Source organism: Callorhinchus milii, unplaced genomic scaffold, assembly GCF_018977255.1.
Source record: "Callorhinchus milii isolate IMCB2004 unplaced genomic scaffold, IMCB_Cmil_1.0 Scaffold4, whole genome shotgun sequence".
NCBI lineage: Eukaryota > Metazoa > Chordata > Chondrichthyes > Chimaeriformes > Callorhinchidae > Callorhinchus > Callorhinchus milii.
In genome coordinates, this window is record NW_024704745.1 from 24,132,083 (window position 1) to 24,158,144 (window position 26,062).

Below are 26,062 nucleotides of genomic sequence, written 5' to 3' on the forward strand. Positions count from 1 at the left end.
ATGACATAGCATTCAAACAGTATATTTAGCAGATCAAAATAGGGTGAACATGTGTTGAGATTGCAGTTCCCGTTTTTCTATGTATTTCCTTAATTCCAGTATACAAACAGCCAGCTAAAGATTTGTGTGATGCCATCCCTAGCATGAAGAGACACCAAGTCCTTTTATTGAATGCCAAGAATGCTTATTGAATACTGGCAGTTATCGGAGTACACCACCTGTTAAAACCAGTAGTGTGCTCACGTGTTCATTTGCAAAGGGTCATAGTAGCGATAAACATTCACGCTTGCCTAGCAGTAAGCAGGAACCCGGTTGTTAGTCGACTGGCAGATTGCTTTTCCAGGGGTAATAATTCCTTAAAAAAAATAATAAATTGGTCACTCAATCTATGACTGTTTGTGGTACACTGCTGTGCACAATTGGCTGTCGCATTTCACCCATAAAATATGCAGTTTATTCTTTACAGTATATTCTGTGAAGTGCTTTGAGACGTCTCAACAATGTGATAAGGCACTATATCAAATTCAAGGATTATTATTTTTATTGTGTAATATTGGACTGAGAGAGGCTAAAGAAAAATGAATATTGTTGAATTTCAGCTAATGAAAGCAAAGATATTATTTGGGTGAAGCCCTATTTGTTTTGAAGAAAAGGGACTTGCTCCTGATCCCAACAAAGATTAATAACACATGTCACTGTGGCAAAGTTGAGTTACAGTATATTGATTAAGGTATATCAGTTAGAAGAAACCTTTTCCTGCAGAAGGGGAGGGTTATCAAAATATGGGACAGAGAAAGAAAAGGAAGTAGGATTTAAGCAGTGAAGGAGCAGTGAAGTGATCTGCAATGAAAGAGCTAGCACCAGTTTAGTTACTGAATGACTTCCTCCTGTGCTGTGATTTCTTTGATGCTATCTCATTCTAAAAGAAACTCTTTTAAATATTAAGTATTGGACAAAGCCCTAAATCTTCAATCTAATCTAACATTTTTGTTCTGTCAGCAAAGATTCCTAATTGAAATACAGACATCTCTCACTTAGAGGTAATAAATGATTAACAGATGGACTATCTTTTGGAATTATTTTCCACTCTATTCTCAGGAATTTAGAACAGGCCACATTCCTAATGTTCAAGCTCTGGAGTGAAGAGACATTGGCACGACCCTTTCCTTCTGTTATTTGTGATTGAGATAACAACAAAAACTCGCATTTACAGGGAACCCTTTATATAGGATATCATTTGAAAGATCTTCACAATGATGAGGTTGGTCACCAAGCAGAGAGGAAGGGAGAGGGGGATGGGTAGAGGGCGATGTGACGTAATTATATAAATAGCTCAAAGCACGGCAACTATTGGGAATAATTAAAAAAGGGGAAAATCATTCACAATCTGCTGACATTTGCCAGCAGCCTGCTACGTTGCTAAACTTTTAAGCCAGCCTTTGATCAAAGTTCATAGGTGCATGTTGCACATACGAGCAGGAGCTGGGTCAGCGGGGGAGAGGTAGGTAATTTCTTTCCCTGTTTCACACAAATGTATTTGGAATATCAATAGCTTTAATTTGGAATTGCCAACTGAATACTCTAAAAGGTTGTTATGAAAAGTAACTACTTTCTTTCAGCTTCATAGGTCCAATTCTATTTGTTGACTTATTGGACGAGTCTTAACTTCATGTGAACTGCTCCTGTTAAATGCTGTTAGATGTAAACAGTGTACACTTGTGGACTCAATAGTGCCACAGTGTATTTTGTTGTTACAAATGCGAGCATATCTTTGCATTGTCCAAATCAAAATAGATCAAATGATCAGCGTAGTATGGCATTGTTATTCATCTCAATGTGTGATTTTTGTCTCAATAATATCCTGCTCTACTGCAATGCCTCTGTCTGTCAATTAAAACAAGTCATAAGTTAATGCAACTACACAGCTTTACTTTTGGCCAATTGTTTCTCCTATTCTTCCCCTCTTTATCTCCTGAAGGTGCTGACTCTTGCTAGGGTTATGATTTTACCTGTACTGGTAGCGGTTTGATATCTTGCCAGGTGGGCATTCTTTACACATGACCCGAAACGCATGAGTGTCAACAGGTTTTTTCCATCCGTGGGGGGGACATCAGAGCCCACTTGGTCCTGTTCTCATATATACATTGTTGGGATGATTCTCTGGTCATCTGTAAATTTACTGATCTTGGCGAGTGAACATATGGTGTCACTCCAAGTTCAGTAACAATAATAGTATGTAGCAGTAACATTAATAATAATCCATCCATTTAATATAGTAACTTTAATGTCAGGAGCACATCTCAAAGCACTTCATAGGATTTGTAAAGTGCAGTGACTGTGAAAAGTATTTGCAGCAGCTAATTTGCACAAAATCATGAAGTGAATCTGCACTCCGGGACGCTGCCCTGCATGAAAGGCGCTTTATAAATGCAAGTTGGTGTTGTTGTAATTGATATTTTTTAAAATGAAGGATTGTTGGCCAGGTTACCAGAATAAATTCAGTTTTCTTTAGAATAGTGCCATAGGATCTTTAACATCCACCTGAACAGGCAGATGGAATCTCAGTTTAACATCTCACCTGAAGGATTGTACCTCTGACAATGCAGCACTACCACAGCACTGCACTGGAGTGTCAGCCTAGACTATATAAGTTCAAGTCTTACAACCTTCAATCTTCTGAATCTGAGACAAGGATCTTGTCAACTGAGCCAGGATGATGCCTGTACTTAATGCACCCCGGAGGTCTGGGTAATGGGTTTCATAATGTGCGTCTCTTTACAACCGGGCATGGGTTCAAAGCCAACCCAGAATTATACAGAGAAAGCTGCTCTCTCTGCAATATGCAAATGTCTTCCTTGAAATGAATTTGTGTGCTCTTAATATCATTCCTAACATGCAGTTTAAGAGCTCTGAGACGCTTGAAGGACACTATATAGATGTTGTTCTTGTCATAACCTGAACCAACAGTTTAGATTTAACTGAATTCAGCCACTTGTTTTGCCATGTTGTGTAATCACTCTATGCATGCCTAAGTTAATCATGAACACAGTGAAACGTTCACTGTTAATATTCATCAGTGGATAACGCAAGTTACTGTCAGCAAATATTTGTGCATATAGTGAGTGTAATATTAAAAGAATCGACCAAGAATCACTGCATTGTTAAGAAATATTGCAGGAGAATTCTAGGGCACAATTTCTCAAACAGGTACATAATTAGAAAATTCCTCTTGTGTAAGAGGGAAGCAAAATCTATTGCGAGCACTCTCAAATTGCTGAATTTGTGTTGAACTTTACATTGTGACTCCCTTGTGGAGTCCTGTGGCATGTTAGTTAGAGCACTCGCCTCGCAAGCGAGAGGACCAGGTTCGATTTCCTGGTAAGGCGAAACCTTAGGCAAGTTTCCTCACTATTCAGTCCTCTATTTATTTATCAATAAGTAGGAACCCAGTTATTAGTCAATCGGAGGGTCACTTTCCGGGGGTAGAAATCTTTTCAAAACTTAATAAAAGTTTGGTCACTTAATTCATGACTTCTTGGACACGGCTGTACCAATTGGCTGCCGCGTTTCAGCCCACAAAATATACAGTCAATCCATTTTACAGTATATTCTGTGAAGCGCTTTGAGATGTCTCAACGATGTGATAAGGCGCTATATAAAATGCAAGGAATATTATTAAATGTTATAAAATGAGTTATGATATGGAACATGAGCACACAGTTAACTTTGCTACATTATAGTTGCTTTATTCTTACTTGAGTACTTGGTGTAGTTTTATGTGCGGTTGTAAAAATCATTCTTATAATATTAATAAAAATTATTGCATTTGCTATAGCTCCTTTTCATGTCATTCAAAATATCTAAAAGCACTTCACAGGATATACTGTAAAGTGATGTGACTATATATTTTGTGGGCAAGCACAGCAGCAAATTTTGCACACAGCAATGCCCAGAAACAGTCATGGCGTGAGTGACCAATTTTATCTTGGCAATTGTTGGCCAGGACACTGGAAGAAACTCCCTTCACTTTTCAAATAAGGCCACAGGATCTTTAATATCCTCCTGAACATGCAGACAAGCCCCATGTTTAACGTCTCATTCCAAAGGTGCAATACAGCAACATAGTATGTGAAATGAGTATAAAGCTGCCAAAACTCTTTCTGAAAAAATCCATACTTCTGCTTATGTGTCTTTCTTAACCACTTCTTTAATAATGGATCAAAACTCTGTGAAATTCACAAAGTTACTAGGAAACTCATTCAGTATTTTTGTAACTGAAGATCATAACCCACACAACTTATCAAGTCCTTCATATGTTTTTTCCAGCCATAATAGATAGAGGTTAATCAAGTTAATTTGTATTTAGAAGCTTTCATATCAATATTTAAATATTCTAAATAATAATAATAATTCCTACATTTATACAATACTTTATCACATCTTTGTAATCCAAACGCTTCAAGGATTTACTGTAAAGTGTAGAGACTATGTAATTGTAGATGATATTTAAAAACATATAACATCACCTTGCACAGTGTTTTACTATTCGAACTACAGGGGTCCAAATTGCAGTATTAAACCACAAGAACTTGCATTTATATAGTGTCCTTCATGCAGGCTAGCATTTCGGAGGTCTGGAAGAATAATGTTGGAACAGCGTTCCCGTGGGTCAGTATAACATATTGTTGGTAGGAGTCCCCATTTGCAGAGTTCAGATTCCTTATTAAGAAATTTGAATAAGAAACACAACAGATTAGATCTTACTGTTGGGATGGAATATGTTTCTGACTTTTTAAGGGTTCAATATCTAACAATCCTTGTGTTTGATGTAACAACTATCCTGTTGTATAGACATCTTAAAGTGATTTACAGGATTTTATTTGGGAAGTGTAGTGACTGTGTATTTTGTAGGCAAACACAGCAGCCAAATTAAACACAGCAATAAACAGACCAATGAAGTAAGTAACCCATGTCCAGGATCCCAGTAAAACTCCCTTCTCTTTTCAAATAGGACCCTGGGATTGCTTAATGTTCACCTGAAGAGACAGATGGAGTCTCTCACTAGAGAAGCTAGGATTATTCTCCTCAGAGAAGGTTAAGAGGAGACTTAATAGAAGTTCTCAAAATTATGAGGGGATTCAATAGGGTGAACAAAGAGAAACTATTTCCACTGGCGGGTGGGTTGGTAGCCCGAGGACACTGATTTAAAATAGTTGTTGAAAGAAACAGAGAGGAGGTGAGGAGAAATGTTTTCAAACATTGAGTTGTTCGGATCTGGAATGCATTGCCTGAAAGGGTGATGGAAGCTAATTCGATAACAACCTTTAAGAGAGAAGTAGATAATTATTTGGGGAGGACAAGTTTGAAGGGCTATGAAGAGAGAGCGGGGGAGTGGGATTGAATTGGATAGCTCTTTTCAAAGAGCTGGCGCAGACACGATGGGCTGAATGGCCTCCTTCTGTGCTGTATAATTCTATGATTCTACGATCTGAAGGATGATAATTCTAACAATGCAGGTGCCTCCAAGTGCTGTATTGGAGTGGAAGCCTACATTGTGAGTTCAAAGATGTGGGGCTTGAACCCACAACCTTCTAACTCAGAGGTGAGAGTGTGGTCAACTGAGCAAATCTGACATCTAATTATTGACAGCTGATAACTACCTCTAGGGTTACTATCAGCAAGACTGTATCTGCCATTGGTTGCTGTTTAACATTCTTCTGACCTTGCTTCTCTCATTCTTAAGACCAGGATTAATGCCATCTTGAATTTCGTTTTGAGGTGAGAGTTTCTGTATTGCTCACAACATATACAGTGAATTCACTTTACAGTATAATCTGTGAAGCGCTTTGTGAAGACATGATAAGGCGCTATATCAAATGCAAGGAATATTATTATTATGATTCTACATTCTAGCTGCTCAAGCTCTTGCAATCTTTTTTTAAAATTTTCTCTGAGAGGAGAGAAATTTATGCGCTCTCTGGCTCAGAAGTAACATTTTACTGCCTCACCTGTGGAGGGATGTGATGTTCCCTAGAAGTTATTTACCATTAAACACTAAAGAACTTCAAAGTCTGCTCTTGCAATAATTAGCACTGTTGCTAGTTATCACATGATGATAATTATTTGAACATTTGAACAGTCATAAATTCCAATCAAAGTCTAAAATCTCCAACCTCTCCAAAAATATGGTAATGTCCCTTTAAGAGTAAGTAGCTAATGAAATTTCACAAAGGAAGTACACATTTTCATGGTTTCCTTGTCAGTCTCACTTCCTCAGAGAGGAATTTCAGTTCAATACCTGAAAAATCAGACATTTTCTGTTCACTGTAATGGTTTGCGATTTGTCAGATAAACCGTCTTTTTCAAGCAATTTGTATGTCATTGGAGTAACCTACTTGAATATACTTTAAAATGATCCTGTTGACTGCAATCTTTCTTACACCAGGGAATAATAACCAAATTGTGCGTGGTATTTTTGAAATGTAAGAAAGCGGCAGATTGGGGGAGGCAAGAGGGGGTCATTTTATCACTTCATGTAGTGATGGGTATTAGCATTGGCAATGAAACAACATTATAAAATTAGTCGTGTTGCACTGCTGCTAAAAATTCCTTGCAGGAACCTGAGATTTGAGTGAGGGCATTCAACTTAGTCCCTTCAGTTTATTTCAATGTCTGTTAATGAAGTGCCAACAATTGGATTGTAGATATAAACCTGGCACAGTTGGTTGCACTCTTGTCCATGAGTGAAAAATAACAACAATAAATTGCATTTATACAGCGCCTTTCACATCGAGACGACATCCCAAAGCGCTGGACAGTCAAGACTTTGCACTTGAGCTGCAGGCTGGAGTCGAGAGGCAGGAGTGGTGGGTGTGGGAAGATGACCAAATACAGGGTTGAAGAGGAAGATCTTGAGATGGCCCTTGAAAGAGGCAAGGAAGGGGGCAAGGCAAAGGGGCTCTGGGATGGAGTTTCAGAAGATGGGTGCAGAAAGGCTAAAGGCTCAACCTCCAATGTTGGAGCTGGCAGGGCGGGGGATATGGTGCAGGCCAGTGCCTGCCGAGTGGAGGGAGGGGACAGGTTGGTAGGGTTTTAGAAAAGGTTGTGGGTTTGAACCCTTCGTCGGGACTTTGAATTCAGTCTAGTTTGATACTCCAAAGCAGTACTGGGAGAGCTTAGCATAATTGGATCATCGTCTTGTGCCATTGGTGCTGTCCTTCATTTGAAATGTTAAGCGGTGCTTGTTCAGCTGATGTCAAAAACTACTTGAGAAGAGATTATTTCCCAATGATCTGGTCAACAATCCTTGAGATAAAATTGGTCATGCAATCACTACACTTTACAGTAAATCCTATGAAGTGTTTTGAGATGCCTTCCTGGCGTGAAAGGCGCTATATCAAATGCAAGGATTATTTATTAACTGAGCTGATTGTCCAGACAAATGTGCACGATAAGGAGGCTTTAATATAGATTTTGTGTTTTAATGATTTATAGTTTTTTAATTCGTTTTTTTTCAGGGTGTTGTTTTGAACACCTAATTTCCTTTTCTTTCATCTCCAGGTTAAAATTTGTCATCAATTTCTGCAATCCTTCTTTCGGGCTTTTGTGTTTTTTCCGTTGCTGGTTTATCTCTCTTGACAACTAGAATTATGCTTTTTTTCCATTCATCACTTCCCATATTTCTCAATAATAGTTTCTTATTTAACTTTGTTCTGAGTATTTTGGAGGACATGTATTTACTCATACCACTAAGGAGGAAGTTTCACCCAGCATTCTTAAACATATCGGAGGCAATAGACCAACTAGCACCAACAATCAGAGTGTGATACAAGGAATATTATTATGCAGCATTTACACTGACAAATGATGAAGTATAAATCAGGATTGAACTAGCGTAAACTATATTGGAATTCAGCAACAGCAGCCAAAGAAGGTAGTTTCAGGAGGAACATGGTTTACATTGGCTGTACTATACAACTCATGGGTGTGAAGAGCTCCCAGGCTGCCCATCAACCTATCCAGGTATGATTAGTGTCAACAACAACAACAAGATTTCATTTATAGAGCACCTTTCACGTCGGGAGGACGTCCCAAGGCACTGGACAGTTGGGTTGGGACCCGAGCAGGGGGGAAATGGTCAGGGTGAGGGGAGGGAAGGGAGGGAGCGAGGAGGGGGTAGAGAGTCGTGAGGGGAGCTGAAGGCACGGTCGTAGAGAAAGGTCTTGAGACCGGCCTTGAAGGAGGAAAGGGAGGAGGCAAGGCGAAGGCACTGGGGGATGGAGTTCCAGAGCGTAGGGGCTGAAAGGCTGAAGGCCCGGCCACCGATGGTAGGGCGGTTAGGCCAGAGGAACGGAGGGTACGGGCAGGTAAGTTGGGGGATAGTAGGTCAGAGAGGTAGGAGGGAGCAAGGCCGTGAATGGCCTTGTAGGTGAGGATGAGGATCTTGAATTCGATCCTCTGGGGGATAGGGAGCCAGTGGAGGCGAGCGAGGGTGGGAGTGATGTGGTCGCGACAGTACACGAGTGTCCTGTGTTTCATGTTATTAAAGAGCTGATTGTGAGACCAACATCAATAAATAATAAATAAATGTTCAATTTAGCTTTTTTTTTGGTCTGAGTATCTGAATTATGTGGAAACTCATCATCATATTTATGAGTATATAAACCGGGCTGAGAGTTCCACATATCTATGGAGATTTTCCTATGTCTGAAATGGAGTGCACACTCTCTCCCTGTAGGAAATGCACCCTACTTACCTAATTCCAGAGAGTTTTAGAACAACAACTTGCAGTTATATAGCGCCATTCACGTAGGATGGCGTCTAGGAGCGTTTTAGGTACAGGTTGGCAAAGTCAAACCTTGTGGTCCCCAGAGTATATGTTGGGGTACTGCTGGAGTTTAACCTACTAAAATCACGTAGCTTAGCATTGTAAGCACTGTCTGGTAAACTTCCCACTGCTTGTCCAGCTACGACTGCCCTACTCATTAAGACTTAGTGACTGGTCTGCCAGTTCAGCCCCAAGGAAATCCCACTTACTGAGGGGAATAATCATGAGTGGAGTCCTGTAGCTTAATGGTTCGAGCAGTCACCTTGCAAGCAAGAGGACCTGGGTTTGATTCCCGGGCAGGGTGAAATGTTGGGCAAGTTTTCTTACTTCATACACTTGCCTCTGTTTATCTAGTAGTGAGTAAGAACTCAGTAGTTAGTCGATTGGTGGATTGCTTTCCCGGGGATAATAATCCCTTTAAAAATAATAATAATTTGGTCACTCAATCCACGACTGTTTGGGGGACTGCCATACGCAATTTGCTCCCGCGTTTCTCCCACAAAATACATAGTCAATTCACTTTACAGTATATTCTGTGAAGTGCTTTGAGACGTTTCGAAGGCGTGATAAGGCGCTGTATCAAATACAAGGATTTTATCATTTGACACCTGACAAGTATGGATTTCGTCCACCACTAGATTTGAAGAATTCCCAGCAAGATTCCTGCTGGGCAATGCAGCTCAGTATAAAATGTGTGAGAATATTGGCATCATTCTCCTAGCCATAACTTGGACACATATCCCTACCTTTTTTGGTCACTGGGTGTCTGACACATGGGGGAACCCATCAACATGCTTAAAAGTATCCAAACCAGATTCAGAGTTCCACATATGTATGCTGCGGTTCCAACAGTTGGAAGTACAGAGCTTGAGCTGCGGCTCCAAGGTGACACATCTGGCAATGGAATATCAGAATAGAGTTGATCTTTTGTCATGGTCTCGAAGTCTGATTCCTGTGCCAAACTGCAGTACTCCCTGTGTATTTATAATAATAATAGTCCTTGCTTTTGATATAGCTCCTTATCCCATCGTTGAGAAATCTCAAAACGCTGCGCAGAATATATTGTAAAGTGAATTGACTGTGTATTTTGTGGGCGAAACACAGCAGCTAATTGTGCACAGCAATGTCCCACATTCATTCATGGATTGAGTGACCTTTTTTTGATGTCTTATTATCTCCGGAAAGCAATCCGCCAATCGCCTAACAACTGGATTCCTACTTACTGCTAGGTAAACAGAGGCATGAGGAGTAAGGAAACTTGCCTATGGTTTCGCCCTGCCCACAAATTGAACCAGGTCCTCTCGCTTGCAAGGTGAGCATGCTAACTAGCTCTCTGTGGGACTCCACATCTGTCCAAATAAGGCTCAGGAAATTTAAATCCGGTTGGGGAGGCTGTTTTGATTCAAAACAAAGGAAACAGAACTAAAAGCCGCAGCACTAATTACCCTTAAACTTGTGACTTCCACCACATGAATTAGTGTGACTTAATGTGACTAGATATATGCTCCTGTATCATTCACTGTATGAGGTGGGTAGAATTGAGAACAATCCCCCCTCGAGCCCCACTAGTCACTGCCTTCAGACAGAGCTATTTCCATTTATCAACCTCAACACTTGTAAAGCAGTGATATTCTCATTAATTCCACACACTTTAATTTATCACATCACAGACCTTTTAAAAGGTCTTTACCCACTGACACTTGCTGTCTGGTAACATGCTGGCTACAGAGTTTCTGGAGTGTTAATGCTGCTGGTTCACCAATGTGTTAGTTACCTCCTTGAGCGACATTGTTACTAAAATAATAATAATAATTATTATTATTATTATTATTATTTTAGTAATAATAATCCTTGCATTTGATATAGCGCTTTTCACGTCTTCTCATCGTCTCAAAGCGCTTCACAGAATAGACTATAAAGTAAATTGACCATATATTTGTGGGCAAAATGCTCACCAGAAGATTGAACTGGTTCTTTTGGTGCCAGTAATGGTATCGACTGAATAACATTTGGAGCCAGATTTCAGTCAGGAACAAAACTGGATTGTGCCCAGTTCCCACTGGGTCACATGAATCATATTGCTTCCAGCAATCTGACTGAGAGCAGGAAGTACTGGTTTATAGTCTACTTTGTCTATTACTGTAGCTACCGCTGAGTGGCTTTGGCACATGTTCTCTGCTATCAGCTGCTCCTTGTTTTAAGAAGAATAGAAATGTACCACACATTCAGTTACCGGCTTCAGGGACACAAGCTACATTCCTGAGCTGGGATCTGCACTTGTGCAGGTTTTTTGGCCCATTTTTCCACATCAACTTTAGCTCCACCATTCACCCTAATCCCAGTTCCCTGCTTTTTCCCTGCTTCCCCCTCACCCACTCCCATGTACTTCCAATATCCTTCCTCTGCATGTCCAATTCTTTTAAAATTCTCCATGAGATCAATGAGGTAAGTTTAACAACTTTAAAATGTACAAGTTCCATTTCACAGTAGAGTTTGAATGTATTTGTATCCCTACATTCATACTTTGAATAGATATGTTACCTCCTCGGGGGTGGGGTTTCAGCAGGCAGGCTCCAGACAAAAGCACATAAATGAGGTCCCAGCTCAGAAATGGAGTTGGTCTCTATCAACGCAATAAACAAAAGAAAATGAGAAATGAGAAAAGGCCTTTCAGTCCCAGAAGCTCTTCTTTTTGATCAGCTGGGTGTCTGACACATGGGGAACCCATCACCATGCTTGAGTATCCAAACCAAACTGAGAGGTCCATGTATGCCTGTGTTTGGAATAGAATGGGTCCTCTCTCCTTTGAGGGTTGCACCTGGCCAACCTAATTCCAGGGAGTAGTTGGCACAGGTTAGCAAGAACCAAGGCTTTGTGATTCCCACATTGCGTGTTGGGGTTCTGTTGGTTTAACTAGCTAAAACAGCATAGCCTACCATTTAGTTCATTAACTCTCCTTTAATTACATCTCATTGTAGTTTGAAATAACCAAATCTTTTCACCTCTAATTACCTTGCTTGGTGGATTTTTTCCAAATCTTTATCACTGAGTAAATAACTGATATCTGTTTTATATTTGATAATCATATGTTTCAGAGCCCTGTTGTTGAATTTCAGTTATATTTTAAGGGATCTCTCATCACTAGGGAAAGTCATGATAGAGTTACATGGTTGCATAAAGTGATGTAATAATAATAATCCTTGCATTTGATATATCGCCTTATATATGTCTTCGAGACGTCTCAAAGCGCTTCACAGAATATACCATAAAGTGAATCGACTGTATATTTTGTGGGCAAAACACAGCAGCTAATTGTGCACAGCAGTGTCCCACAAACAGTCGTGGATTGAGTGACTTTTTTGAGGCATCATTACCGGGTTTCTACTTGCTGCTAGGTAAACAAAGGCCTGTGGAGTAAGGAAACTTGCCCAACATTTCGCCCTGCCGGGAATCAAAGCCAGGTCTCTCATTTGCGATAAACCATTGCGCTACAGAACTCCACAATATGGCATGGAAACAAGCTATTTATCCTAACTAGTCCATGCCGGTGTTTATGCTCTACACCAGTGGGGGCCAAACGTTTTGGTCGGTCAACAAAATAAATATTTTTGATTGAATATTTCTTGATTTATATCATAAATCACCTAGACTAGTGTGCATACTCACCTAGAAGAGTGTCAATGTTGATGGTCCTGCAGGCCACTTCCAGACCGCGGGGCGTGGGTTGGCCACGAGTGCTCTTCACAAACCTCTATCCTTCCTATTCCCTTCTCTTATATCCTTATATTCCTGTTTCCCTGCATGCATCAAGTTTCCTCTTAAATACATTGATCATTTTTGCTTTAACCATAGCTTCCAGTAGTTCCAAATTCTCACTACCTTCTGTGTGAAGAAGTTCCTCCTAAACTCCCTTTTGGATAAACTTTTAGCTATCTCATAATTATGTCCTCTAATTTTGGACTCCCTACCAACAACAACAAATTGCATTTATATAGCACCCTTCACACAAGGTAGCGTCCGGAATGCTTCATGGTGGCAGAGCTTGACAAATGGAAATAGCCCATCAACGTCCCCTTATTGAATCACTTCCACCCTATGATTGAGCTGTTTACTCACAGAACTCCCTATATCATTTGTTTTTGCATTGTTATAAAACAATGATCTCCACTCTGTATTCTGATCTTCAGTGACTAATTTGTATGATGTATCATCACTAGTTTTACCAGTTCAAGATCTGTGGTTTAATTTTCCAACCAATTTTATCACTCTGGCTGACATTGTCTGTAAAGTAATTTTACATAATTGACAGGTTTCACTTTTGTGCTCTTTGTAACTCTTCTTTTTTTGAGTAAGCTAAGGGTGCCTCGTGCTGCCCCCTGCTGGAAACCAGTGCCGATTCCCACTAATAATGTCCAGAATTCATTCCTCTGTTACATAAATTAGATCTTGCCATTTGCACAAGCTTTAGGTTAAATCCTAATGTCACTTAGAAGCCAGAATCTACAGAAAAAACAATAGAAGTTTGTGTTTTAAACATTAAATCGGGTTTATAATTTTTCACATTTTGTTGGATTTTTGGTGTTTCACTGTGTTTCTGGACTACAACATTTTCTATATCTCTGAGGCTGCCCAGGACGCTTGAACCAAACAAGTATTGCATAGTAGACCACAATATTCAAAGTGTTGCTAACTCATCTCACATAGCATTAAGTTATCTTTACTTGCCCTGCCCCAAACCATCTCTGTTTCTTCAGTATCAACATAATTTTTCAGTGGTAAAGTCAGTGCTGAGGGCCATGTGGTGCCTTAGCAATAAATATCTATGTGCTTCCTTACCCAAGTCCAAATGAGGAAGAGGAAGCTGAAAACGTTCTTTCTGTAGTTGCAAGAGCTTTTTATTAATATGAAACAAATGGTGGAAAATGGATTAGAGCCAGTTCAGATTTCTCATGTTGTTAGAGACCAGCTGTCCTCGTGTTCAATTACTTAGCGTCATTGATGATATGGTCTAATTTCTACTCTGCTTTGGAAGTGTCTCAAATAGGTAGCAATGACACTGACCACTGTAAAGTGTCTAAGACACTGTGTTATGTATAAATGCAAGTGGTGGTTGTTGTATTCATAATTCTCAAGGTGAAAATGTACGAAACTTTGAAAAGCCTTCATAATTTTTCAATATGAAAAAGTTTAAATACCTTGATTTGAGGCACTGCTTTATATCTCATTGTATTATAATGATCTCACTCATAGAATAACTGAGTAATTCACTATTTTCCATCATTCTACACATTTCTTTTTCTCTTTAAACATACATCCTTTGCTGATAAGATTGAGGTACAAGATAAGGACTTTGTCATCTGAAACACCATATTTTCCGAGTTTGTGAATTAACAACAACAACAATATTACATTTGTATAGCACATTTCACGTCGGGAGGACGTCCCAAGTTAAATATTCACTGCTTGTGAGTTAAAGTAATACGTCTGAAGGTACATTTTAATATGGTGTTTCGATGGTAACAATGAGACTCTGTTGGTAACGTTTCTAATGGATTGTGTGTAGCTTGGTGTCAGCAACCCTACCAATATTTCACTTATTTCAACTAACCAATATTTATCATTTTAGGTTACTGTAAATCCAGACAATGGCAACCATAATCCAGCCTCGAATTTGTAAACTGACAAAGCAAGAAGGTCAGGCCTTTGGTTTTTNCCTGAGGGTTGAGAAGGACACAGATGGACATCTGATTCGTTCAATTGTGAAGGAAAGTCCAGCTGAGCAGGCCGGCATGAGGGACGGTGACAGAGTCTTGAGAGTTAACGACACCTTTGTGGATAAGGATGATCACCACCAAGTAGGTCCCACAAGTATTGCTTCCTGCGGACAGCTCCAATCTGGGAAAACAGTGAAAACTGTGAAATGTGATGCAATAATCATCAGCAGTTGCATGTTGCATTTTATCACTTTATCACGTTGAAAAGCACTTGCTATTGATCATAGGAACTGTTTTTGTAGGCAAACACCAGAGTTATGTTATATCATCAAGGTCCATAAACCTTAATTAATATGGAGGATTGTTGATCAGTACATATCCTCTTTTCAGAGAGCATCTTAGGATTTTTAACACCCAATTGAACGGGAAGAAGAGACATCAGTTTAACATCTTGTCCAACACTTCCAACAACATTAATGCAGTGCCTCCCCAGTTCTGCTCTAGAAAGTCAGCTAATGCCAGAAACTAAGGTGGGCTTTGAACCCACTATCTTCTGTCCCAGAGGCAAAAGTGCTAACAAATGAGGCAAAGTGATATTGTGGTATAAATTGTTCCATTTACCGAAAATCACATCTGTCCCTTTGAGGAAAACAGAAACAGAAACCATTTACTGAGTTGGGAAATGGGTGGAACATGAATTTTATGTGAAACTCATATATATACATATTCCTTGTTCTCAAGTAAATGCCAGTGTGCTTATTCTCTGTAGCTAGATATATAAAAGATAGAGGTTTGAAGGGATATGAGGATAAGGCAGGTGCAGTGGGAATGAATGGACACCTGCTCTAAGAGCCAGTGGAGACTTGGTGGCACGAATGGCTTCTTTCTGTGCTGTAAATTTCAATAATTCTTCTGCCTATAAATCTGCAACAATTTAAAACAAATGCAGCGTTTGGAGTAAAAAAAGGGGTTTTAGAATTCTTTTTATTAAAATGTGAAAGCTTTATCACAAATGACCTCTGAGGCGATCACAGCATTTAAAGGAGAATTGGATAAATACTTGAGAAAAATTAATATTAAAAGGCATGTAGAAAGAGCAGGGCAATGTGATGAAGAGTAGATGGCTCAATTGGGGGAAGATAGCAGCAACAGCACAGATACAATGGGCCAAATTATTTCTTCTTAATGCTGTGAATTTTCTTAGATTGTGTGGTGGGGCAGGTTTACTTTTTATATATCACCGTACATTATTTAAGAGGAAATGATGCATCCATGAGGGAGAAGGGAATGGAGGATTATAGGAGAGGGGATTAGAATGGGTGGAGGCTCATGTGGTGTGTAAACGCTGGTACAGACTAGGTGGGCCGAATGACCCATTTCCGTGTCATAACATTCTGTGTAACTCCATGTTGTGTGATTCTGTTTCAGGTGGTGGAAAAAATTAAAACATATGGAAATCAAGTCACCTTTGTGGTATTGGATGATGTATCTTATGTAAATGCTAAAAAGCAAGGCTCTGATCTAATTGAAATCAGCAATCTAAATTCCAAATTCATCCAGCCGGTGATTAATGGAGTAAATGGGAAAACAGCACAGCCAAAACTCTGTTATCTGGTGAAGGAGTCTTCTGGCTACGGTTTTTCACTGAAGTCCACAGAGGGTAAGATTTCAAGATTTAGCAAATGCTGTTAACTGCAAAATAATTTTCAAATGATCTAAATGATAAAGGTTTGCATATTTTCATTACAGATTAGCTGTCCTTTTGTAATTTGTGTGGGGAAATGAACAAATTGCTGTAACTGTGTGATTCTGCATAGATACTTGCTATTTCCTCTAACTGTATATGGGAGGATAATTACAGTATGTGCTGTGAAAATGATCATGCCACATATTGTAGCCGCCCTCCACAGTTCACAGAGCTTTATGTTCTTAATTCAGCATTTCGCCCACAAAATATACAGTCACTACACTTTACAGTGTATCCTGTGAAGAGCTGTGACACATCTTGAAGACGTGATAAGGTGCAATATCAAATGCAAGGATTATTATTGTTAGTATTTTATTATAAATGTTTTGCCTTTTCCTCAGTATATTGAGTAATCGGAGGGAAGGGTAGGGTGTATGTTCTTTGTTAAGGAAATGCCCTTGAAGGGCCAAGTAATTTTTTCAGTCTATGCTGGGTGTTAAGTTTACAGTATGGGCAATGAGTCAGGTATAAATAGATGGTGAGTAGCCAGTACTCAAGCAATAATTCAGGTCATTTAATTATTGAAGTGTTTTACTGTTTTAGGTATTCTAAATTCAGCAAATAAATAATATAGGACACTTAAAAATGTAATCATTGCAAATAAATATGAAGGATTTCCAGATGTTCCCTCAGATTGCATCAATTTAAGTGCAGTTACCACAAATAGGTGCTTAATGGCAGGATTCACCTCCTCCTCCCTGCAAAGCAAACAGAAAATACACTGTCTTTCATCAATGCTGTAGAAGTGCAGTCCTTGCAGTAAAGCAGAGCTGTGGATGTCACAGCCATGTTACTGGGGAATAGTATGGGATGAAGAATGTGAGGCATGGAGGAACGAGGAAAGAAGAGCCCCTACATTGTCCAGAAATTCTTCTATTACATTTATTTGTTAGTATCCAGTATAAGAGTGTCAGACCCTTGAAGTGCAAAACTGAGTTCAAATTGTGTCCTGTTGAAAAGTTTTAAGCTTTACAGCTTTTATTACTCCTCGATCGAAACTCAGTACTACCCATTTCTTTCAGTGATGTTAAAGTTAATGCAAACCTTGCTTTTTTGCAGGAATTCCTGGCTTGTTCATCACTGAAGTTTCCTCAATTGGGGTTGCAGCCGAAGCTGGTGTACAATTAAATGACCGACTGATTGAACTGAATGGAGAAAATGTTGAAAATTTTACACATGAGCAAGTGGTTTCTAAGGTACAGGTTTGAGCTGCATTACTGAATAGAAACATAGTATAATTGTCATTTTGAATGCATTATAAAACGCTACTAATTTAGCCCAGTTCCTTTACTATTGCTGGTCTCAGTAACATATCATGCCCAACTTCTGTGATTTGTACTGCTCTTCAAAAACAAGTCTAAAACATTCTTCTATGACCACACTTTCAGGCATCTTTTCCCTCCCAAAGCTCCTTGGAGCTGACCCTTCTCCGGGTGTCCATCCAGCAATTTGTAACACTTTGAGACTTCCTCCTGACATGAAAAGCGCTATATAAATGTAAACTGTATTGTATTGCATTGTTTTATAGAAACATTGGGGGAATTTTTGATTCTCCCCATTCAGAACAGCATTGATTTGTAGTCCTCGTAACAGCCTTTTAGTCCTGCTTCACAGGATACCATCTGCATTTTCATGATCTTCTTTTAGCTGCACTCAACTGCTGATCTTTGCAATGAGAGTAATCCCTCAAAACAGAAATTCTCCAGTGAAAGAATGGTCGTCCCCAGGATTTATTAATTTATAAATAAATAATAATAATCTTACATTTGATCTAGCACCTTTCACATCGCAAGAACGTCAACAACACACCCCCCACCCCTCGCCCCCTATCCTGATAGAATTGGCCATCCACTTCATGGGTATTTATGCAAATGGACTTCCTACAAAATACACAGTCACTGCTCTTTAGAGTGAATCCTGTGAAGTGCTTTGCGGTATCGTCTTGATGTGGAAAGGTGCTACGAAAAATGCAAGGGTTATTATTATTAGTATTCAGTTTACCCTCTTTTGTGAAGTAAGATATGCTAAATGTTTTAACCATTTCAAATGTTATAGATCAAAGGAGCAGAAGACTACATTGTCCTGCTGCTTGTTGATGAGGAGTCGGACAAATACTTCAAAAACAAGAAGATTACCATTGTGGCACCCATGGCAAGTGTAAAAAACCTTCCTTACCAGCCACGAGTAGCAGACATTACCAAAGGACCAGATGGCTATGGCTTCTACTTGAGAGATGAACAAGGACATCAAGGTATTGTGAACTGTATTATTTATACATTACCTTCAGCACACAAGGGTACAGCAAGTAAGCAAATTGCCAGATAAACAACATTGATTTTTGGACTTATGTTCTTCCTTCATTCTTCTCTGACTGTCTAGGTATAAGTCACTACATCAGGGATATTGACCCAGACAGTCCTGCAGAGAAATCTGGGCTTGTTGATGGTGATTGTCTGGTGGCTGTGAATGGAGACGATGCAGATCAGTTGGAGCATGAGGCTTTGGTGGAGAAGATAAAGAAGTGTGGGAGCAGAACTACCTTCCTTGTTGCTGATTCACAAACTCATGAACTTTATAAGAAGGTAGGTAACTACATTGCTCAGCAGTCAAAGGCAAATGAGAGATAATCCTTTCCTCGAGAACACTCAGAATGTAATAGTGAGCTGAATGTCTGTTGATCTTGTCACGGTACTCTTAACTCTGGGTAAGATTTACACGCTCCTTCCAGGTCCACTCTGAAAGGAGCAATCCTTCTCTTCTCATTTTATGTCAAAGATACGTGTCTGGTCAGAGTGGCCTCACAAATTGCACCAAACACTTGGCAATTAAAAAAATATTCCTCATTTATTCAAACTCACAGGCTTCAATATATATTCCTGTATTCAGAGCATTTGACACAAAAATAAACACGATTCTTATATAACACATATTATATCAATATAACTTTAACGAGGCATAATATCCCATACTCTATAAGATATCTAACCACTCAGCCTCAACACTTGGACCACCAGGGTTAAATGAATAGAGTAACCTTAGCCCAAATTCACATCTCCTCAAAGTTCCTGAAATTCAGAGTTTTTATAATTAGTAATGGTGGAGTCAACTGTTAGTTAAAACTCCAAACCTCACCAACCCCGGTCTTTTATACCCCTAATGTGCCCGTTGACTTTCTTATCTGTTTTTGGTACTTTGACAATTTGAAAACGGAAAACTCGTTAACTGAACTATCATTCAGACTAAAAGACTCTGATAGGACCATAAAATCCATTAACTTACAAAATCTAACAAGAAAGTCATAAACCGAAAGCACCTAACCAACATTTTCACACCTTAAGAAAGATAAATAGTTTGATATCTCAATCTAACAAATTTAACAGACTGTCTGGCTCCGAAGACCCGTGACGCCTCTCAATTAACCCAAATATTCACCGTATTAACCCTTTACTACCTCGCAATCTGAATGAAATATTATTTCCCCAATCAGGAAAGTGAGTTCTGAGAGTAAGTTTGAATTTAGCCTAACAGTGTTGCATGGAACAAGTGTCTTAAGAAGAAAAAAACGTACTCATCAAGTATCAGCTTGGCTCAATTGGTAGCTCTTTGCTTTTGGGTCACATAGTTGGGGGTTCAAACCCCTCAACAGTAATTTGAGCTCATTGTCCAGGCTGGCACTCCAGTGCAGTAATAATATCTGTCGTTCTTACCTTTGATATAGCATCTTTCCTGTCTGGAAGCCATCTATATTGTGATATTATTTATAAATGTTGCCTCTGAATCAATGATATACATGATCTATGTTATTTCAGTTAAATGATTGAAGTGTATAATTGGTAAAATATATTGCTATGGATCATCTCTTAATGTTCCATCATAGGCTGGTATTTCTCCTATTTGCTACTGGAATGAGGTATGCAAGCCACATAGGCATCAGGAACTTGAAATTGAAACTCCAAATCAGACCACCGAGGCCGGAGAGGAGCAGAGATTTAAACTGCGCCATATTTTTAAAGGAGACGAAGGATATGGCTTCATTCTCGATTCAACTGAGGGTGTACAAAAGAAGTTTATTAAACAGGTAATATGATGAACAGTGATGCACATTAAGTTTCTTATTTGCCTAGCATGTGGATATTGGAGTTGAGGCTCATCTGTGCTAGGTTTTCATAGCTTGGTGTTATGTATAAGCATCCCGGGTGCCTGTTCTGTTGTAAGAACAATACTTTAGGATGCACTAAGCCAGTAGTGGGCATAGTTGTAAGGGTCAATTTGACTGTAGAGCTTGCCTGCTAAAGGGATGAGATTAAAAATTTCAACCAAACCAATCTTGTAATCTTGAGTTTGAAGCAATTCATCCATTGAGCCTTTTCCATTGATTTCTTAGATCTTACCAAATCTTTTAAGCGCAACAATGCCTCACATTTTTGCCAAATGCGTTTATGGCTGTACTATCCAGCTCCCTATTTCCCTTTTAAATATCCACTTTGATTCTGCCTTCTCAGCTCTCTAGGGTCAGCATTCTACATCTTCACAACCCATGTATGAAGAAACACTTCAGTTCTAACTCTCTCTCAGTTTAATGGCTGTGCCCTTTAAAATGGATCCCACTATCAGAGGGAAGAGCCATGCACTATCTAACCAATCAAATCCTTCATTATTTTAAATACCTCAATCAAATCACTTCTTAACCTCTTCTGACCTAAAGAATATAATCCCAGGCTACCCAACCTTTCTTCATAAACAATCACAATTAAAATCTTAAATATCTCACAAGACTGGTTTGGATGAAGGCCCATCCAATCTCATCCCTCCAGAATACCCACACCCTCTCACCCCCACCTCCACCCACCCACTGCAGCATCAAGCTGCTTTTCGAATGAGCCCAGTGTCTTGGTCTCAACCACCTTTCCTGGCAGCCTGTTCCAATGGTTGATTACCCTCTGAGGTATGTAGTGGAATGAATTGCACCTTTTTTAAAATAAGACAAAAGAGCATGAGAGCGAAGTGACAATGTGGGGATTATGACTAGCTGTAAGTCGATGCTTTGAAGGTGTTTCTTCCTGGTCTGATTCGGATCAATTGAATTTGTTCATTAACTTCTTGTGGAGAAAATACTTTCTGAATTTGTTGAGAACTGAAGGTTGTAGACTCTTGGGTCAATAATTAACATTTGCAGTTAATAACTGTCAAACTAACCAGGCAGGTCAGGTTGCACTCTTTCAAAGTTTCTAAATTCAGTTTAAAGATCCAGGAAGTTATGTGCCGCACAACTGAACTATATTTTAATTATGAAGTGAGTGTCTTTTTTTTAACATTCATTTATTTTTACATGCCTTTTGACATTGGAGACCTTACATTGGTATGATTCCTACCCGTTTAGGTGGTTGCAGGAAGTCCAGCAGAAAAGGCAGGCTTGGAAGAGAATGATGTATTAATTGAAGTGAATGGTGTGAATGTGGAAGGTGACACCTATGACGAATTAGTGAGAAGAATCAACCAAAGCGGAGATCGGCTCAGCATGCTAGTTATTGGAAGGGAAGAGTACAACCTCCATGAGATGAAGAAAATACCAACCAATTCCTTTTTGAGCTCAGCAGAAACTCCTGAATTAGCATCTCCTGCAGCCCAGACCGAAGAACAGTCGGACGGACAGTTAGACGGACAGTCGGACAAACAGTCGGATAGACAGATAGATAAACAGATGGAGGAGAGCAATTCTGAAGAACCAATTGCTGACAGTCCACCAGAGGAAAATAAAGAACGGGTAATCACTTAGGTTTAAGTTATTCACATTTTAAATGCAGGGGTTGCAACTGGATTGACAAATGATAGGTAAATGTTGAATTCTGTCATGAACTGTGTGTGTGTCATGCTGACCCATGGTAATTCTGACCATTAAAATCTGCAGCAGAATTTATTGTGGAGTAGAATCACCAAGCATACATTGACAAATACATTTAAATTTAATACATTTAGCAATTGGAGTAAAGTAAGGCCTTCAGTTCTCCAGTGTGAGTGACCTAATCGGAAACTTCCAAATACAATGGATGCACATTTGATCAAGCCCCGTGACAACTCTCATTTGGATATTGTTTCATAATATTAATAATCCCAGTGTCCCTTCAACTTGTTTTCTTTAAAGTGCATCTCAAGACCTTCCTCTTTGACTGCATTTTAAGCTATTTCCCATCCCACCCCCCACCTTGCCTCCCACTCCCACATCCCCTACCCCCATCTCAGGTGAAAACCCTGGATTGTCCAGCGCCTTGGGATGTCCTCCAAACGTGAAAAACACTGTAGAAATGTAAATATGTATTGTATACTGACCTATTATAGAAAGGTGATTGAAGAAGCACAAATGCTACAACGGATTAATCAGCAAAATCTATAGTAGGGGATGTGCAGATACCAGCTCATCTCTGCGGTGACCTCATGAGTTTGGTATGTTCACTGAAATTTTACAATTGAATTTTCCTTGATCATACCTTGACAGGAGAACAAATCTAATTAGACAAGATCACAAGATCGGTTTGGGTGACAAAAGCCCTTCGTCTTGCAAATGTATAAATTACAAATGTATTGAATCTTACTGACAATGTTATCCCTTTGGTGCACATATGCAGAGCAGGCAACTAGCTCAGGAAGCAGCACTTGAGCATCATTTCTTGATCGACAATGAATGGGGTCTCACACTAGTAAGGTTTCAGATCTTAAGTTTCTAGTTAATGTGCTTGAGTATATTAATCAGCATTCTCATTTAACAGGCAGAATCAATTTCCTCATCTTTATCTGAAGAGGAATCAGCATTTCCCTCAACAGGAAGGCTGACATGACATGACTAACCATCTCCTGATCACTGTACTTTGAGTGCCTTTTGCCCAGGGTAGCTGTGGACCCAGTTTAATTTTATATTCTCATTTAACAGGCAGAATCAATATCCTCATCTTCACCTGAAGAGGAATCAGACGATGACACACAAATGTAAACAGATTTTGAAAGGAAACCCCAGCAGAAGTACCACAGTCACTTGGTTTGGCAGTGCTCACTAACAAGACCTACAGCAGCTTCAGTCTTGAATTCCTGCTATTATCGATAATCAAATTGTTTTTCTAGTCAAGCAAATATTTTCAATGATAAGTCATGCCTCTCCCACTTCAATTGGCTGCCTTTCCACCAAACTCTGTTTGAACAATAATATTGTTTTGCTCGTCATTAATTTCATAGCCACACATGGTACACTTAGCAATGCATTACTTTGAACACAATTAAAAGAAACGTAGAGCAAAATGAACAATGTGAAGCGAGTGATAATTCAGTACTACAGAACTCATGATATGGACTTTATCAGGGATCCGTACATTTGTCAACCGCAGTACCTCTTTCCTGCTATGTATCCTTTATATAATTGTATTTTACCCTACAGTTGATGAATGGTTTTCCAAGAGTATATCGCAAGGCAATAATCAGACCTTGGTTTGGGGGATTGGGATGTACAAGTATAAATCTGCTAAAGGATTGTGCAAGCTTTAATAATTCAGCCTCAAACAATAATATGGTGTCCATGACATGTTTATTCTGATCTAGTGTTGTGGACATATTGAGATAGTTACAAATGAATTTCTGTAATAAAGACTACGCCAGTGAACAAATGTGCCAGTAACTGTACAAAGAATAGGGAGCCAGCGCTAGATATTTGAGTGTATGGTTTACTGTCAAATTATGAAGACTACAAGTCTAGTTCTCAAAAAAAATATCCAAGACAAAGTATCAATTTTAGCAATTGTGAATAGTAAAGTTCCTTTCACATACCTGATGGGATTGCTGTGCTACAATCACATGCAGATAATGAGATCAGATACTGAATTAATTATTATATCTAACACCAACTGCTGCTTCACGTACAACTTAATTGAACTAAATAAAATGAAATGGCTGAAAGTCTCACAAATATTGTGTATATACTGCCGGTTTGGTGGTGAATGAACACGATGGGTGGGGGTAGAGGGGGCGGGAGAGTGGGTTGCCAAGCATTCTTCCTACATTATGCCTAGCTCACACCAGTTTAGAAATGCAAAATGACAATGCAGTGATTTTAAACAAAGTTTTCTTTGATTTATTACTACTGTAACTTTGTGCCAAAAAAAAACATGCTAAGTTTGCAATGCAAGCTTCATTTTTTTAAATATTTTTAAAATTGTTTTTCTTATTTTTTGACCATTGCTTGGGGTCCTGCTTCTATAAAAGATAATTAATGCATGTCAAAAATGTAAAATATCACTAATCAACTTGGAATTGATTATAAACCATCATTATAATGGATAGAAAGTTAGTGAATATCCTTTTGTGCAAAAAACAATTGCCTCCTTGTCACGAGAGTAAATCATCATTTTTTTTTGCATCCAAAGATTGTTTCATTGATTTCTGTGAACACACAAGTAGCATGGTCATGCTATAGAGTGCACTACTGCATCAAAGGTTTACCTCACAACATGGGAAAGATCCCACATTTACAAGTAACACAGAAACATCTCTTCAGTAACGGAGCAAGAATAAGAAATATTTTAGAAAAATCTCACAATAGACAAGTTGTACCAGTAACACCACTCACAAATTAGTTCCTACAGTGCAAGGAACCCCAGTACATTAAAACTTCTAAATCAATATTGCACCAATGCAGACTTCCATAAACAATGTGGGCTAAGGAGTGTTTAATAGTTTACAATCAAATGATAGAAACACTATTTGAGCATTCAGGGCATTATCTCAACGTCTCAATTGTTTACAACTAAGTACAAATATATTGCTTATGCATGAATATCACAATCCCATCAGTTTGGCGATCACGAGGAGGCACTTGTTTAATGCACAGATAAGATGAAGATCCTGGATTATAGCAGTTAAAAATCATTTGAGATACAATTGTTTATCAAAATAAAGTTATACTTAAACAAAACAAGTAGGTTTTCACAAATAATCTGTAATGTGCAATAGAAAAATACACAGATTTAAAAAAAAAGATGCCAAGGGTTCTGTGAATTCAATACAACTGCATATCAACTCAGTGAATTTAAACAAACAAATTCTAAGCAAAATACTTACTCGATTTTTTTTATGGGGTGGGGGCCGTGGGGATATGTGTATCAGAAGACGAGAACCAGTTTTAGAAATTCCAAGTATGGTTCCTCCTTCCCCCAGAATATATACTTGTAATACATAATGTAATATGTCTGATACAATCATTATATGGCAACACTACATGGGGATTCATTTTTGAAAACAGTGGATGTTATATATCGTTTTATTTAGCACAATCCACTCTATAATTTAACACATGCAAATGTCTTAGTTTCTTATTTGTCATTTTCATATTATTGAAACATTTGTGATTTCTACAGTGTCAAGTTCTACATTGGGCAACACTCCTCAACACATTTAGCCCACAAAAAAGTTTAAACTTTAGGGCAAAAAATTCCTCTTATCACTAAGAGCACGGACATTATCTAAGCAGAACAGAACTGAGAATGATATTTTTTAAACATCTGATATTACCCCACCTTAAAAATTGAGCATAAAAGCATTTAGAGGGACACTGCTCAAAGGCCAGAACAAGGGCTTTTAAGATCAAGTGAAAAAAGTTGGGAGGACGAGTTCCCAAGCTTTAATTAGAATTCTAGCTCCGCTATGCCAAATGTGAAAGTTTTGCAGGTGCTTGTGCTGTGATGAAAATATCCCTGCTTTCTGTTATCAACTATAACTCCAGCTCCTCATCAAGGT

General features: G+C 39.0%; 1 protein-coding gene across 1 annotated transcript; it reads left to right on the forward strand.

Moving 5' to 3' along the window:
- Positions 1-1,437: 1,437 nt before the first annotated feature.
- Positions 1,438-24,236, forward strand: pdzk1 (PDZ domain containing 1). The gene is made up of 9 exons (XM_007891799.2): positions 1,438-1,501; positions 14,454-14,682; positions 15,970-16,201; positions 17,348-17,484; positions 18,344-18,539; positions 18,668-18,870; positions 20,166-20,366; positions 21,669-22,052; positions 23,214-24,236. The coding sequence occupies exons 2-9, from the start codon at positions 14,473-14,475 to the stop codon at positions 23,271-23,273; spliced, it is 1,623 nt and encodes a 540-aa protein (XP_007889990.2). The 5' UTR covers positions 1,438-1,501; positions 14,454-14,472; the 3' UTR covers positions 23,274-24,236.
- The last annotated feature ends 1,826 nt before the right edge of the window (positions 24,237-26,062 follow it).